This window comes from Hypomesus transpacificus, chromosome 7 (genome assembly GCF_021917145.1).
Source record: "Hypomesus transpacificus isolate Combined female chromosome 7, fHypTra1, whole genome shotgun sequence".
NCBI classification, from domain to species: domain Eukaryota; kingdom Metazoa; phylum Chordata; class Actinopteri; order Osmeriformes; family Osmeridae; genus Hypomesus; species Hypomesus transpacificus.
In genome coordinates, this window is record NC_061066.1 from 4,282,243 (window position 1) to 4,298,803 (window position 16,561).

The 16,561-nt window shown below is 48.2% G+C and overlaps 2 protein-coding genes across 9 annotated transcripts in view; one reads left to right on the forward strand and one right to left on the reverse strand.

Annotated features, from left to right (window-relative positions):
* Positions 1-13,626, forward strand: part of eps8a (epidermal growth factor receptor pathway substrate 8a) — a 38,295-nt gene extending 24,669 nt beyond the window's left edge. For 4 of the 6 annotated variants that reach the window (XM_047022559.1, XM_047022557.1, XM_047022560.1 and 1 more), the window contains 18 exons: positions 628-695; positions 850-1,011; positions 1,625-1,774; positions 1,942-2,024; positions 2,197-2,333; positions 3,157-3,230; positions 4,205-4,331; positions 4,477-4,565; positions 4,674-4,748; positions 5,081-5,229; positions 5,437-5,620; positions 5,952-5,986; positions 6,928-7,039; positions 7,638-7,778; positions 8,847-9,099; positions 9,336-9,522; positions 9,708-9,840; positions 11,470-13,626. In XM_047022559.1, the coding sequence (XP_046878515.1) occupies positions 628-695; positions 850-1,011; positions 1,625-1,774; positions 1,942-2,024; positions 2,197-2,333; positions 3,157-3,230; positions 4,205-4,331; positions 4,477-4,565; positions 4,674-4,748; positions 5,081-5,229; positions 5,437-5,620; positions 5,952-5,986; positions 6,928-7,039; positions 7,638-7,778; positions 8,847-9,099; positions 9,336-9,522; positions 9,708-9,840; positions 11,470-11,580 (2,270 nt within the window). In that variant the 3' untranslated portion in view covers positions 11,581-13,626. Of the gene's footprint in view, positions 1-627; positions 696-849; positions 1,012-1,624; positions 1,775-1,941; positions 2,025-2,196; positions 2,334-3,156; positions 3,231-4,204; positions 4,332-4,476; positions 4,566-4,673; positions 4,749-5,080; positions 5,230-5,436; positions 5,621-5,951; positions 5,987-6,927; positions 7,040-7,637; positions 7,779-8,846; positions 9,100-9,335; positions 9,523-9,707; positions 9,841-10,128; positions 10,186-11,469 lie in introns of all 6 variants that reach the window. The other 2 variants (XM_047022562.1, XM_047022561.1) reach the window with 2 other exon arrangements.
* Positions 13,627-13,679: 53 nt separating this feature from the next.
* The window catches only part of ptpro (protein tyrosine phosphatase receptor type O), a 37,406-nt gene continuing 34,524 nt past the window's right edge, over positions 13,680-16,561 (reverse strand). For all 3 annotated transcript variants that reach the window (XM_047022555.1, XM_047022554.1, XM_047022553.1), the window contains one exon: positions 13,680-16,417. The gene's annotated coding sequence lies outside the window, so the exon portion shown is untranslated. The remainder of the gene's footprint in view (positions 16,418-16,561) is intronic.

Consider the following 16,561-nt stretch of genomic DNA (forward strand, 5'->3'; position numbering starts at 1 on the left):
TCGTAACTGCGACCACAACCCTGACACCAGCCCCCCCCCCCCCCCCCCCCCCACAGTAACCCGAACCCTCCTCATCCCTGTCGGTCTCCCGTTACTCCCCCTGCCATCTGTAATTATTACCGTGTGGTGTGTGTGTGTGCGTGCGCGCAGTGTTTAAAGTGACGGACAACTGTTGACACCAGGCAATAGATGCTGCCAAATGTGGCTTTGCCTCGTTGATCGGCGCTCATTGATAGATAACGGCGGCCTGGGCCCATCAATCAGCCTTGCAGACAGTCCCACATGTTGATGAGATGCTAATGATGTAGGGTCTACAGTATTTCCCATTGGACTCCCTGGTGACGATCATTCGTCGTTAATCAAGCATAATGTTATCCAGCTTGTGATTGCATCATGTGTTGAGAACAATACACGCCAGTTAACCAGAGGCTGTCTGCATCGTTGACGACCAGTATTTAGCCACTCCTATGGCTTTTTTGTAGCCGGGCCTCCAGATGCTAGTTCACCCTTTGGCGGTGTTGCAGCTGATTCCGATCCCCGCTGGAGTGTTGGTGATTCCTCCGTGAGAACAGTTTAGGTGTTCGCTGTCTGCGATGGCGCTCCTGACTTGGTTCTGCCTCTCCACAGAGCAAAGGAAACACTACACCAAGACCAGTATCAACAGTATGACGGACACATCCCAGTACCACGTGGAGGTGAGAGATATACACACACACACACACACACCTTCTCAAGTGTTGCAGTGTGTCTACTTAACGTTTACTCGCAACAAAGCTTTTTGTTGCATTTGGACCCAAACGATTCTCCCCAACCCCAATGTTGAATCTAACTTTCCCCCCACCACCCCAGCACCTCACCACGTTCGTGATGGACCGCAAGGACGCCATGATCACCATCGACGACGGCATCAGGAAGCTCCGCCTGCTGGACGCCAAGGGCAAGGTGTGGACCCAGGACATGCTGTTGCAGGTGGAGGAGAAATCTGTCAGCCTCATCGACCAGGAGACCAAGGTGGGTGGCTGGGAGGACGGGCCCGGCTTGAGTGGTGGTAGAACCTTCTCCGAGGACCTAGTTGGTCCGAGTGAGGGACTATGCTTTGACGTTTCAGATCAAAGTCAAGCTAGGCCAGGTGATATTCCGATTGAAATGGTGACTTTTCAAAAAGAATCTCTCACATGCCCTCACAAGGACTCTTTTGCTCAAAAGACGACACAATTCAGTTATAAAACCTGTTTTAGTTATTTTAATTTATGCCGAGCTTTTGTGTTTTACATATTTCATTTGATCAGCCAGAAGTTAAAACCTGCAGGCTTTAAGATGGCCTTCTTTAAGAAGCTCACTCTGTACCTCCCTCCAAAGTGTGAATGCGACTTAGCTCAAACATAAGTATAAGTAGTGTGAAATTAGAAGAGACCCACTAACTTTTTGACCAGCTGGACTAGTTTGGGATTCATCAATGACCTTTTTCAAAACTTTTCTTTTTTGCCTACTTAAGTTCATTTGCTATCATTCCCCTGTCAGTGTATCACATTCAAGGGTCAGTTCAATTCTTTACTCGAAAATGACTGTACTGAGGGTGAACGGACTCTGAAACTGACTTCTCTTCCTGTTTTTGTTGATGCAGAATGAGCTGGAAAACTTTCCCATGGGGAGCCTCCAGCACTGCCAGGCTGTTATGAGTTCCTGCAGCTATGACTCCATCTTGGCTCTGGTGTGTAAGGAGTCAGGCCAAAGCAAACCCGACCTGCACCTCTTCCAGTGCGACGACATCAAGGTAAAGCGAGCGCGAGTGAGAACCACCGACTGGACCGTCGGTTCACACGCATGTTACCCAGTAAACACATCAAACAATAACCGTCAGGATTTGGGATGGTAATGTACCGTGTTGGTGCAGTCGAGTCATTAAGTGTGAGTCATCCTGTGTGCACCGATTTCTTTCAGGCAAACCTGATCCAGGCCGACATCGAAAGTGCCATGCTTGACTTCAAGGGTGGCAAGGTCAAAAAGAGGCCGGATGCACTTAAGTAAACAATGTCTTCATTCACTTCTTTGTGGCCACCAGGTGCAAGTCTGTTGGACCTAGCTAGTGGTTGATCCTATTCTGTGGTTTGCGAGCACTGTGGGACTGTGTAGTCACCTGCTGTCGTCGCATGTCACTCCCCCCCCCCCCCCCCCCCCCCCCCTCTCTCTCTGCAGGATGATCCTGAAGAGTGATGGAGTCATCCCCCCTCCCCCCGCAGCCCCCGCCCCCGAGCCACCCGCCACCGTCACTCAGGTGGATGTGAAGAGCCGCGTGGCCGCGTGGTCAGCCTGGGCCAATGAGCAGCAAGACTGTGAGTCAACGTCCAATCCCGGGTCCGTCACCGTGTGGGAATCCTAGTTAGTCACAGACTGTTGAGATTAGCGGTATGGGTCTGTTTTTCTAGACTGAGCCGAGAATTTCGACCAACTCTCCATTTGAAATGCTCATTTGAAATGCTCAGGTTTAATCTACTAATTGAGTGTGATCTTGGGAAGCTTTTTCCCCCCCAGATACTTTAGATTTAGACAAAGTTCTAAAGATCAGGGACTAGATGATTTAGGCAGGAAAGTGAGTGAAGTACCAGCTCCATCTGATGTGTAAATGGTTCTGGAACACTCCACTAGCACATTCTCTCCGACTGAAAATCTCAGTTTTTTTTATGTGGCTTGAGATGGGATAATTTCACTCAAAGCTGACAAAAATCACAGTGATTTGCATGTTTTAAAAGCCCAGCTTGTGTGAAATTAAACTGATTGTGGGAGAGGATTTTTCTGCCTCAAGTAAGCTGTGGTTTTTCTCCTGTTCCACAAGCTCACTTGGTACCAAAATTAATTTTGGACTCAGAATGACTCCACCTTTTCAAGCTCCTGGGATCCTTGTACAATTGTTTTAGAATGAAGTCATGCTGCTGAAACAAATATTCAACTTGCAAATGTAAATTAGATTAGCTCGATTTCCTCATATCGTTACAGATAGGCTCGGGTCTCTGAGGAAGAGTCAGACAATAGGAGGGATAACACGTTACGTTATTCCTCCAAACCCAGCAAGAACACACCTATCAGTGGTAGCGGCCAGGCCCCACAGTAAACCGACTTGTCTAATCTTGCCTTGTCTGTCTGTCTGTCCTCTGCTAGATGACAAACAGAGGCAGTACTCAGAGCAGGACGAACCTCCAGAGATGACGGCTGCCAGGGTGGACCGAGATGTGGTGAGTACTGGCCGGCTGTCTGCCTGGCTGGCTGTGTGGCCATCTAGTTGTCTGTAAAATCTGTATGTCTGTCTAGCTATCTCTATCTCTTTACTTTGGCTGGCTGGCCGGCGGACTAACTTGATGATAGTTATCGTCTGTCAGCTGTTATGCCTCCTGTCAGTCTGTCTGCCTATGTCTGTCTTTTATCTACAGTATTTGTCTGTCCTTAAATTGCTTTCCCCACATCCTCCAAGTCAACCCAGTATATCTTTTGGATAGCTGGGTCTGGGCCTGGCCATGTTTGTCAATGGATAGCCAACGACAAAGTCAAAACAACAGGATCAGCTTGTTTGTTATCACAGATATTACTGTGGAGTCTGAGGCAATGACGCAGTTCCATGTTAAATCATGGACGTGCTGGAATCCAGTTTAAGTTCAAAACAAACTGAGTGAAAGTATATCAATGACCATGAATGTTCCGTGCTATAAAGAGATGCAAAATGGGGCTTTCCACCCGCGGGCAGAAGGGCAGCCTTGGTCACAGACATGTACCTTGGTTTGTTTGCAATAGTTGAATCATTAAGTTAAAAAAAAATGCTCTGTAAATAATTACAGAATAAAAGTTCAAATAGCCTATGGGTGAGTCTTTTTGGCAAATATTGTTCCTGATTAACTCTGCCTTGATGGAAAATAAATGAAATGGAAAGAAGTCACAGGGTTAGCCATGGGGAGATGCACCCCCCCCCCCCCGCCACATGCGCTATGAATAGAAGATCATAGTTTGTTCATTCACTCTAATTGACGTTGTATTATCGTCATACTTGGTCAGCAAAAACACAAATCCAATTCCACCTCGAGGCCTAACATCCTAAATGAACTCCTCACTGCATTACCGTCCGTCTCAGTTCTTCCATTATGACTGACCGGGCTCTGCCCGCACGCCAAAGAGACCTCCTTTAGAACTCTGGCCATTCTTTTCCTGCTGTTCCCAGCAAATCCTGAACCATATCCTGGACGACATCGAGTTCTTCGTCACCAAACTTCAGAAGGCAGCGGAGGCGTTTAACGAGCTGTCCAAGAGGAAGAAATCAAAAAAGAGCAAGAAGAAGGGACCAGGAGGTGGGTGACCTGGTGTCTAGACAGGACATATTCTTCTATTTTTCTTCATATTCTTTCCCCTTAATCACTGGAGCAATTATCTGCGACTGTTTTGCTTTATCTTACTGGAGTGGAATTGCCTGACGTGTGTTACTTTGTCCACTAGAGGGCGTACTAACACTGCGGGCAAAGCCTCCCACTCAGGACGAGTTTGTGGACTGTTTCCAGAAATTCAAGCATGCCTTCAACCTGCTGGTGAGAGAGCGCCGCCTTGATGAGTGTGTTTTTGAAATTCTCTGCGCTTGGCCCTTCGCCGCCACGTGAGCGAGGCGCCTCAAACGCTGTGTTCCGTCTCCCCCACAGGGGAAGCTGAGGTCACACATCCAGAACCCCAGCGCTGTGGACCTGGTGCACTTCCTGTTCACGCCTCTGAGAATGGTGAGACGCGCGCACACACACACACCTTTTGAGTTTTACTGTCATATGCTGCTGTAATGAGGGGTATGCCACATTAGTCTGTACCTAGATCGTTCGGTTTAACACCTTCTCTCTCTCGCTCTCTCTGTCCCTCGCTCTCCCTGTCTCTCGCTCTCTCTCTGTCTCTCTGTCTTGCTCTCGCTCTCTCTCTCCCTCGCACTCTCTCTCTCCCTCGCACTCTCTCTCCCTCGCACTCTCTCTCTCTCCCTCACTCCCTCTCGTTCTCTGTCTCTCTCTCCCTTTCTCTCTCTGTCTCTCTCTCTGTCTCTTTCTCTCTCTCCCCCTCTCTCTAGGTGGTGCAGACGTCGGGCGGCGTGGAGCTGGCGAAGAGCGTCCTGGTGCCGCTGCTGACCGCCGAGGCCATCGACTTCCTGCACTCGGCCGGCACGGCGGAGGAGAGGCACCTGTGGGTGGCCCTGGGGGAGGGCTGGACCAAGTGCAGGTACGTCCGCGGAGGGGTGGCCACCGGAGGGTCGACGCAGGTGGCAGGTAGACCCCTCGGCGCGGCCAACAGCCCTCTCTGCTTTGTCGATGTGTTCATCGGGTCTGTCTGGTGAACCGTTTGTTTTGGAGCAGAGGAATGACTCTCTCTCTCTCACCCCCTTTCCCCTTCCTTTCCTTCCCTCTCTCCCGACCCCGCACGCCCCAGACTGGAGTGGCCGAAGGACCACTATTTCCCACCGTGCACGCTGCAGTTTCGGGACGGCTGGGAGCCCCCGATGCTGGCCTACATGGGCCAGGCCAGGGAGCACGAGCTCACCCAGCTGGCCGAGTCGCTGGCCCATGCCGAGGTCCAGAGGCAGGAGGAGGTGGCACACAGGCTGGCCCAGGAGGTGAGCACTCACCCTGGGTAGAAGGACCAAAGAGGGCTAGCCAGTTTCTGTTCTTCAACTCTATTTAAAAGATGACTTATTGTGGTTTATGCCGGTTTTACAACCCCCTTGATGAGAATGGATCCACGATTCACATTGTAACTCCTTTCTCAATGAAGTTATTTTAACGTGTTATTTCCTTTCATTGGCTCTCTACTCATGCTGTGCACAAGGACATGATGTTGAATCCAATCTCATTTACAAGCAATTCAAGAAAGTAGAAAGTGGTGGCTGGCAAAAAATCCCGAATCTGACCAATCATATTGTGTCCTTGTGTTTGTCCCCCTCGTAGCAACCGGCAGTGCAGGACTTCCCCTCGGCAGACGGGTACGCCTTCGGTAACACGGCCTACAAGCGCATGCACCTGCTGGACCAGGAAATGGCCGTGGCCGCCTTCAAACAGGCCGTCAGCCGCCACGTAGACCGGTAACGCCCGGAGGTCACATGACCTGACCTGGCACCATGCTCTGGAGAACTGGCCTAGCTTTACTCCCACCCCTCCTTGTTGGAGGGAACTGTTTGGTCCTTTTTCTATTGGTGCAGAGTCTACTAATCACATCTACTCTAAGCTCTCTCATCTCCTCTATTGGTTGGATTTCTTAATGGAACTTGGTTCTATTGGTGGAGATGGGTCGCTTTTCCTTGTGGTTCCAAGTCTATAGATCTCTTTTCGATCTCATTTTAATGAAGTTAAACCTTTAGGATTCCTATATTTCACCCACTAGGTTTGATCTCTGCGTCAAGTGGTAGCTATCTACTGCGCATTGATCTCTAAACTGTTTTCCCCTCTTCATATTAATCTAATCGATCTCTTCCTAACTTGATTACTGAACTTTTCTACCTTCTATTGCCGTTACTCTCCTCTCTCGACTGTCATTACAGTGTTGGTCCGTGTATCTATTCTTCTTCTCTCCTCCGGTATTAAAGTTGGGACTTTTCTCCAGAGCTAGCAGTCGTTAAACAGTAGTCCATTTGTTGTTGATGTTTGGCTCGTTCCCAATTGTGTCAGCTACCAGCGTTAGCACGCCCCACTAGCACAGCCCATTAGCTCACGTTAGCATGTCCAACTGGTGTTGTGCCTCGTGTGGTCTTGTACACTCCCACACGCATGCATATGGCCTGTTGCATTTTTACTGGTGTTTGTCAACCTGTTGTTGTTGTTGTCCAGGTGGTCGCATGAAATGCATGTTCCATCGTAGTCCATGTTGTACCTGTTCTCGTATGATGCTGCGAGTCGTTAACGGTTTGACTTGGGGAACGCCTTCCAGGAACTATGATGCCCACACCAGAGGCCAGCCAAAAACTTTCGCCAAATCCAAGTATGACTTTGTGGCCAGAAACAACACTGAGCTCTCCGTGGTCAAGGACGAGGTCGTCGAGGTACGCAGGAACATGACCACTAGATGGCACTGGTGTCCACACATTCATTTTGTGCTCTCAGAATCCTCTAAACTTCCAGTGAAAACCAGTGGTTCTCAAACCTGTCCTCAGGGACCACCTGTCCTGCATGTTTTAGATGTTTCCCTGATCGAACACACCTGATTCAAATGAATGGGTCATTATTTAGCTCTGTAGAAGCCTGGTAACGAACATCAGGTTTAGACCATTGCTCTAAACCAATGGTCTTCAACCCCTGGTCGTCAGGGACCACTGTTCTGTATGTCGTAGACACACCTGCTCCAACACACCTGATTCAAATGATCGGGTCGTTGGAGCAGGGAAACCTCTAGAACAGACAGGACAGTTGTCCCTGAGGACCGAGGTTGAAGACCACTGATCTAAATAGGCATTCTTCCGTCGTCGCTTGTTCTTGGGAGATGTACACATCTGACCTGACTTGGAGGTTCGGAAGCTGTGTAGGGTTGCACACGCTTCCACACATCCTGTGATATCACACCAGCCAGGATGCATTTGAGAGAATGACAAGAGGGCCAGGCCTCGATGGTCTTTCCTGGGCTGACGGCTTTGGGGTCCACAGGTGCTGGACGACAGGAAGCAATGGTGGAAGGTGCGCAACGGCTGCGGGGCGTCGGGCTACGTGCCAAACAACATCCTGGAGATCACCCGGGCGGTGGACATAACGGGCCGCGGAGAGCCCATCTACAGCCACACCATCCAGGTACTGACCTTACCTCCACCCTCCTCACCACCATCACCACCCTCCCCGGTCTTCTGGAAGCCTCGCAGGACAGTAGGGAATGCGTGTAGAATGTTGAAGTTACACAGCCTAAATTGGTGTAACTGAATGAGGTATGGAGGAGGTATCAGGAAGTTGGTTGCCTGGTGACTCGGCTTTCCTGTCTGTCTATGTTCAGTGATTCATCCGTGCAATGTATTCATTTATACTTTTCTTCATTCTTCCCTTCATGCATTTATTCGTTGTCTTGAGTTTTGGATTATTTTTTTCCCCCCGAGACTCCACATGACTGTGGCCTTTTATGGTCTGCGATAGCACATTAGCCCACCTCATTGATTGCACAGTTTGTCTTTTAACCACCTGTTCAATCTCCTCCCCCTTCATCTTCATCCGCCCCTCCCCCTTTGTGTCGCGAAAAGCTCATGATGCCAAAGAAGGAGTTTGAGTTGTTCAAGGTAGGGGCCGGGATGGTGTGTTGCTGTTCCCTGTGTGCCGAGTGTTTCTAGGCTGATTCCTGTCCCAGTTCACCCGTAGTGGGCTGGATTGATGCTGTAGGCTTCTCTCAGTCACCCCCACGAAACACAGCTAGACTCACAGCCTGTCCTCAACTCTGGTTTGCTGAATGCTTGGCTTTCTCCCGTCATCCTGATTGGGGAGAGTTAATACTGTAGAGTTGTGGGAGCATTTCTCGTTTTGCGGTATGACGTGTTTCATATTGTAAGGCTTCAACAGTTTGGGTTCTTTGCCCACCCACTGTTGACTAGTCGTGCAAAGCGTTTGTTTTTTGGTAGTTTGCTGTCTTTGCACCTGGGTGAGTTTTGACGTGACGTAATGTATGCAAAATACTTCTCCACACTGTCATTTTGACGTTTTGTTCTCCGTCTCTATGCGGCAGCAATTACTGGGAGAGTTGAATGAGGTAACAGAGGCATGCCTTTTGTAGATTTGGTGTGCAGTAGTTTTGTGGAGAACTGTATCTCAAATCGAACTCAAACATGTATTCCTGTGAGCTAGCAAACACAAGATCACTTCCTCCTCTCCATTCCTCAGAAGCAGACCAGAACAGACCATGTCACCAAGCCGGCAGCGACGCCCATGCCCCCGGCCCCCGCGCCCCCCCCGCCGGCCCCGGCCCCAGCCCCTGCCCCAGCCCGCCTCCCGACCCCTCCTCTGCCCCCCCCGGCCGCCGAGCCCCCCCGGCCGGCCGCCAGCACCGTGAGCCGCCAGAACAGCAACACGTCCAGTGACAACGGCAGCGTCACCATGAGGGACCATCCCAACCAGAGGCCCCTGCCCGGCAACCGTAAGCCCCACCCGGCTTTCTCATTGGTTAGCGGGGAGGCTGTAGCTGATGTCATTGGTTGGGAGGGGGTAGGGGGGGAGTACAGTAACTGAGTGACAGGGTTCCTGTTCCTGTTTTTAAAGCAAAAATGTGGTTACATCTCCCTTGGGAACAAAGACGGTTGCTTTCAGCCTTTCAATCGCAGAGCGCTGGTGTTACTAATGTCTGCCCCCCCCCCCCATGTCCGGTCGTCACAGGCAGGAAATCCAACATGGAGGAGGTGCAGGATGAGCTGATGCACAGGCTGACCCTGGGCCGCAGCGCCCAGAAGAAGTTCCAGGCGCCCCCCAGGAGCACCAGCCTGCCCCCCTCGGTCAACATCACCTACGACTCCTCGCCCGACGAGGTCAAATCTTGGCTGGAACTCAAGGGCTTCAGCAGCGTGTAAGTCCTGCCACCCAACAGACGCGTCCACTAGGATTGAACATCATTTCAGCGCTCCACTCTTTTCCTTAGCGATACTGCCGTGAGATAACCCATGGGGTCTATGACGATGCGGAACGCTGTCACAGTATTGTAGAATGTGCGGGGGTGCTGATACGAACTCTCCGCCCCCATCCTGCCAACAGCACCATCAACAGTCTGGGAGTGTTGACAGGAGCCCAGCTGTTCTCCCTCAACAAGGAGGAGCTGAAGACCGTGTGCCCGGACGACGGCGCCCGCGTCTTCAGCCAGATCACCGTGCAGAAGGCCGCTCTCGAGGTGGGTGTGACCTCCCCCCCCCACACACACTCCACCTGGCTAACTAGCCACTAGTCTACGCCTCATCATTTGACTTGAACGAGGTCTTAAACCGCCTGCGGGGGGGGGGTGGGTGGGCGTGAGTTACAGTTTGTCCCGATGAGAAGTAGTTCTATGATGGTGTTGAAACGGGGGGGTCATAACGTGTTAGCCTGGATCTGTTTGCCTGCACCTTACACACAGCCTCTATCCTCTAATGTCCCCCAACTCTGGCAAGGTCTGGTCTGTGGTGTTTATTTCCTCCTACAGGTCTTCTTCTGACCCCCTCCTCCTTGATCTTCTGATTCTATACACACACTCACTAAGGTATTGTGGGATAGGCTGTCCTAGTGTCTAGTCTGCTGGCCAGATTTGATGCAGTTGCTTCTTCAGTTTTAGTGCTCGTGCTAAGCAACAGCATTGGAAACCAGATGAATGAGCCTGTTTGGTGGTGGATATGTCTGCTTTGCTGCCACACAATGTGGACAAATCTATGCATCGCTACTTTGATAGTGTTCAGCCAATTATTCCAGGTTTCTTGTTATAAATCTGGCCAGCAGATAGAAACGTATTTTTCAACAGCTCGTTTAGTGTTAGCTTTTGACCCTCTTATAAGGCTGCTGTAGCTGTATGTACCGTGGTTCAGCTCCTCTCCCCTTTCCAGAATGTGCCATCTCGTTTGCCAACCCCCACTCAAGTGTTTCTAACCGTCACCCCCTCCATCCCAGTGCCATGTCCTCCAGCCCGCGCTAGATCTGTGAGACATAGAAAATGTCTGTCTCCGAAAAATACTTGGAACTGCTTTTTTGCTAACTGAAACTAACTTCATCTCCCATGTCCAGAACATACAATGTCGAGCCGTGTACAAGGTCATTTTACACATTGCCAACCGAACATTTCAGTTCTGCGATCTGTACCGTACCTTTTTATTGGCGTTTTACGGTGACTAGGATTTGAAAGTGAACAAACTTAGCATTAACACTCAAACTGACCTCATTCAGGGAAACAAAGGTAAGTTTCCTTTAAGGTTAGCTGTCATAGCAGGAGAGGGTATAGAGGCATTTTCTGCATCAGCTTTGAAAACCGTAAAAGCATAATAGAAGATGTTCCACCTCTGTTCCTGAGGACACATGTGTGTTTAACCGGTTGGTTCTCTAAGGACAGATGTGGAAAACCCTTCTCACAATAATCCCTCCATACTGACAGAGGATTTTCTCATCAGATTTGAGTTTACAGTAATATATGGTGTGTAAACGTCTGCGAAGCATTCAGTTGTAGACTGCAGTGAATGCCTTTTGTGTATTGTATCCAATTGAGTCGAATGGGCCTATTGAACTTTTCAGTAGCCGCTAAACCGATGAGGCACTCCTCTGGGTTATCTAGCGTGTACAGCTCCGCTGAGGTCAATCCACAGGGCACCGTCGATCGACTCTGACCTCGTCTTTCTCTGGTTTTGTTCTTTTCTGGGGGGTTTTCTCCTCGCACTTTCTGTCTTTTCTCCATCTCCTTCCTTCCTCTCTTTCCCTTTCTCCCCTTTTCTCTCTCTCTCTCTCTCTCTCTCATTCTGTCTCTTTCCTTCGCTCGCTCTCTCTCCCCCCCCCCCCTCTACAGCGGAGCTCCGGTTCCGAGCTGCAGGAGATCATGAGGAGGCGGCAGGAGAAGTTGGCTGCCAACGCCTCCGACTCGGGGGTGGAGTCTTTTGACGAGAGCAGCAGCCACTGAGGCCTTCCCCCAAACCTGTGAGCCCCCGAGCCCCTAAGCCTCACCCCCGTCTCTCATGTCGTTGCGTTGTTGTTTCCAGAGTGCAGCGGACCGAGCCGAGTTCGTCGAGATCATGCGCCGCCGACAGGAACTTCTGCAGCAGTCTCCGTAGAAACAAACACACACAATCAAACAAACAGTAAAACCCACACAATCGGACTGGGGATTCACAACAGGGAAACATTCAGCCACGCGTCTGAAGGGAATGTGAATAGTTGTGGAACTGTACATCTGATCGGACTATATCGTCATTTGACAGGAATGAATGAATGAAATTAATAATGGTGTAATATAGCAGCAATGTTTTGAAAGGGTAATCGCAAGCATGGACTGTTGTCTCTCGTGTTATTTGGCCACAGATTAGTGCAGCACACTAAAAAGGAAATGTATCCGGTTTCTGAGATCTTCTCATATAGAAGGGAAATGGAGTCAACCAAACTAAAGTTTGTTGATCCAATTTAATAGTATTTGAGAGAATTGATTAATGTGAATAACCAATATAAATATAATTGTTGTGTACATTTTCTGATTTGCTGGCAAAGCAAACATATTTATATACATCATCCTTTTTTATTTAATGTTATGCCAAAAGAGTAACTTAATATAACTGACCAGACTGAAATAGAGGCAACGCTAATGTAACTTTTTTTTGTCATTCATAAAATACGTCAGATAAGATCACTTTATATAATATCACTATGACTTTACAGATACATGCTTCCATTAATCTCATGTCAGATTGAATATAGCCCTTGCTTACACCTTACATTAAAGCAGAGAAACTGCTACCGAAGTCCTTTAAGGCTTTGACAGGTTACTTGTACGAGGCCGCAAGTCATGAGATGGGCCTATACGCACATTTGCACAGCAACAGGAAAGTTCTATCACTCAAGGACTATATAGGCAAGACATAACAATCAGATCTAAAATCATTATCGCAGTCGAGTATTTTCCTATAGTCATCTATGTTGGAGGAAGACATGGATGAGCTTGTTCAATGGCTGTTACAGACATGTCTTCCTCACAGCAGCAGCCTACTTGTTTTCTGTGTGTGTGTGTGTGTGTGTGTGTGTGGGGGGGGGGGTCATGGCAAGAGAGTTCAGTCTTGTATCAGGTTGCTAGATAAAGCACACCTTTCTACTGTAGCAAGCCCCTTCAGTCTGGTAAAAAAAAAGTTACAGGAGTAATAGGACGAATGCTAGAATTCCAAGATTCTTTGTTTGACCAACTTAACAGAGTAATAAGCATGATCTTGCAACATGTGGAACACCAAGCGCTGTTATCCATTTTGTTATCTTTGTTACTAAAGAGTAAAGCTGATAAACGATGGTCCGTTTTTCTTATTCCGGGTGAACGTGACGAACAAGGATACTCGGGACACAAGGACTAGTCCACACACGGTAACAAGAGGAACGGAGTGTAATTTAGCACACGTATAATATATATATATATATACTGTATATGCCTGCACAAGAGATGTATCTTAACCAATTGATACAGTGTTGCTTAAATGTGTCACTTTTATATGGCTTCAGCTTTGCTCTGTGATGTAGATCTGTTTGTCCAGTTTACTCCAGGGGTACAGGGGTACAACCTATGAGTGAATGTGTCAGTTTAGGAAGGAAGTTTGTCCAGTGCATGTCGGGACACTTCAGGACCCTTGGCACATGTTCTAGTCCAACAATCGCTGACCCCTCCACCCCCACCCCACCCGCCAGAACTATCTGTGTTTGTCTGCAATGCTAAACGTTAAGTTATATAGAAAGGTCGATTGGCTCGTTGCCATTTTATTTAGCTAACATGAGAAAATGATTATTGGAAGTAGGATTCATTTTTGTGAATTGTCCTCCCTTAACGATGTGCAATCGCAAAGCGTTGTTGGTGTCAATCAAGGAAATACTATGTTCTTTCAGGGGGGATTATTACATTGTACATTTCTAATTGTATGTAGTTCATGGTGCCTTTTTCACTTAAATCTGCTAATTCTGCAATAAATCCTGTTCTAAAACCTTTGCTATTTCCGTTTGTGAATGGCACGTTGGACAATTCTGTGAGCATAAGTAATTCTCTCGAATTGATATTGCAACATTTTATTTTTTCCAACACACGCACACAACTCAGTGACGACGATCGAAACACGAGATCGCCCCTCTACTTTAAGTGACACAATGCACAAGAATGGCACCAATGACAAACATGTTCTGACTGGACACACACTGAGCAAGAGAAAATTGTAAAACGTGTACAGTAGGCTACCTAGCTAACGGAAATGTCTGTATTTTCGGTCAGCTCCGACAAGCATGCCAAAGTGCGTTTCTCCGGCTACAGCCGTGCTTTCCAAGTCCACATCTAGGTGTCTCAACAGAATCTGACACAGAATTGTTGAGGATGCACTTCGAATGCTGGGCTAACACTAAAAACAATACCCAGCCGCTCATAGAAATACGTAAGCCCCAACAAAGTACCGTGTTATGCCAAAAACAATAACTTAAATGGGTCTGGGTTTATGTTATGCTCGTTTACATTTACAACAGTTTAGGGGAAAAAAATGAAACAAAGCGACAGTCATTTCCACAAGAATTACTTTGTAATAACATGTAGAAACATTTTAGTTACACAGTAAGTAGTATGTACAGTACATTTGATACCTTGCTGTGAAATGTAACCTATGTTGAGTGGTCTCTGTTCTGCTAGATTTTACATCTGTAAACTGTGCAATGTCCCCCCTAAAAGTTTGAAAAGAACACTATATTCCCCTCTAAGTGAACACTGGACAGTCCAATGTAGGGTACCTTGTACGATTTATATCCTAAAATCCTCTATTAATAACTTGGACAGCACTTCTGCTTAAAGTGCTATTGTCTTACAGTATATCAGAATGCTAACTACAGTGATGAATACTGGTCAGCATGTATTTACCCATTTACATCACTTTGCCATATTCATCATGCTTAGGACACCAATCTAAATACTGATATCAGTGTACTGTAGGTGAAATGTTGTTTTTTTTCCCTTACAATTTCTCCTTCCCGCCACAGACCTGCACCCCAAAGTGTGGATGATGGTGTGGATGAACCCCCATCTAAGAATAACCAAGAGCATCATGAATTCTACGGAACTAGCAAGCACTGTGGTTCATATGGAGAATGGAACACCTGATTCATAACCGAATGATATGCTTGTGAGAAGGGGTGGGAAAAAAAAGATATGCTAAGCATTCAGATTTTCGCAAGATATTCAATTCTTTACCTTTTGAATCGTCAATAGAGATAATCGGATGCATTGTAGCCGATGTCAAGTCTGGGTTTCTTTGTCAAACTGACTGCTCTCAAGGTCAACACAAAAGTGCTTTGATACTATACGCACCAATCCCAAAAATGCATCCTCTCACCGCTAAACATATGATTGCAGCTAATGCAACGACAGCCTGGTAAACAAGTCTTGAATGAGAGTTGAACCACTGTATCACTTACAACAATGTCCCCCACCAGTGACTCAGACTTCCCCTGGGAGCAAACCCAGGCCGAGTTGGACGATACAGTACACAGATAAAACAGTAGTTTCCACAGTCAGCAGCAGCAGCCACAGGAAGTGAGGGCAGGCCGACCCTCCGTCTCTCCCCTCCTCTCTTCTCTCCACGCATGGCTGGCAGGCAGGCAGGCAGGCAGGCAGTCCAAGGCCTCAGTGCAAAATACAACAATAGATCCACAACAGAACCACACAGTCTCTACAGCTTCTAAACTGGCCTCTTCACAAACCATACCTAGTTCCCGTCCAGTCGATGGTAGGCATGGGGCGGGTCACTGCCCTCCCTCCCCCCCAGACGCAAAGCCCCTCCAACTGTCCCTTGTGCCCTCGCTCCCTTCTTCTCCCAACCCGCTCTCCTGGTTGTTTCCTCAGAGCCGGAGTAGCCAACGGTACTGTACATTGCTAACATGCTAAGGTGGTAGCCTTTGAGAAGTGTATGCAGAAGTTACCGCAATAACACAAACATGTCCGACAACAACATGTCCCCAGGTCCGGTGGCAGTGTATCGTAGCTAGTGTTGACACCGGGCTATCGTGTCAGGGTACTCTGAACCGAAGCCTTTTAGCCACAGAACAAATGAGTGAAAAGTGAGTACGACTACAGGGTGACGACTACGTGAACGGCAAAAAGGGCCCGCTGACGATGAATGCGTTAAAACAGCCAAAGTACAAACCTGGAAAACGACTCTCAAGCACACGTGTCAACAGTGTACCAATGGCAGTGGGGGGGGGGGGGGGGGGGGGGGGGGGGGGGGGGGGGGGGGGGGGGGGTAGGCCTGTGTGCTTGCTGGTTTCCAGCTATAATCCTGAGATAAAAAAATAAAATAAAAAACAAATGATAGTTGCTGACAGACAGACCAATTGACCACCAGTTCAGCCATTTTGTGACCTCTTGTTTTCTGAAGGGAGGGAGTCTCCCTTGCAAAGAGGGTCTGTGGTCAAAGACATTCCATTCGCTCAGGAGGGAAAGGCATGATGCGCTACAACCCCAGCACCCTCCTACCTCACATCCTCCTGGCCAGTTAGGTTGAGTGGGGGATAAAATGACCTTGAAAGTGGTTGAATAAATGGCCAGTCAGTGAAGACTCCTTAAGGCAATGTTCCATCCCAATGCTTTGACCAATTCAAATGAAAAACGTAATCCATTTTCTTCTTGTGTTTTCTTGTATTTTTGTCATGTTTGTTTGCTTTTTTTGGTCTTGATGACGAAGCGGATCTCGGTGCAGAAAACGGATGCCCCAAGCACAGGAGGTTGAGTGTGTATTCCCAGCCTGAGACGGAGAAAGAACGAGTTAAGACGAGGTTTAATTTCCTTTCCACACCAGATACAATAACTGCTTATCATTGTTGGCTGACTGGTTAGTAAAGTTGTTGGCTAGTTTGTGGATGGGTTAGTGAGGTGTTAGGGTGGTCAC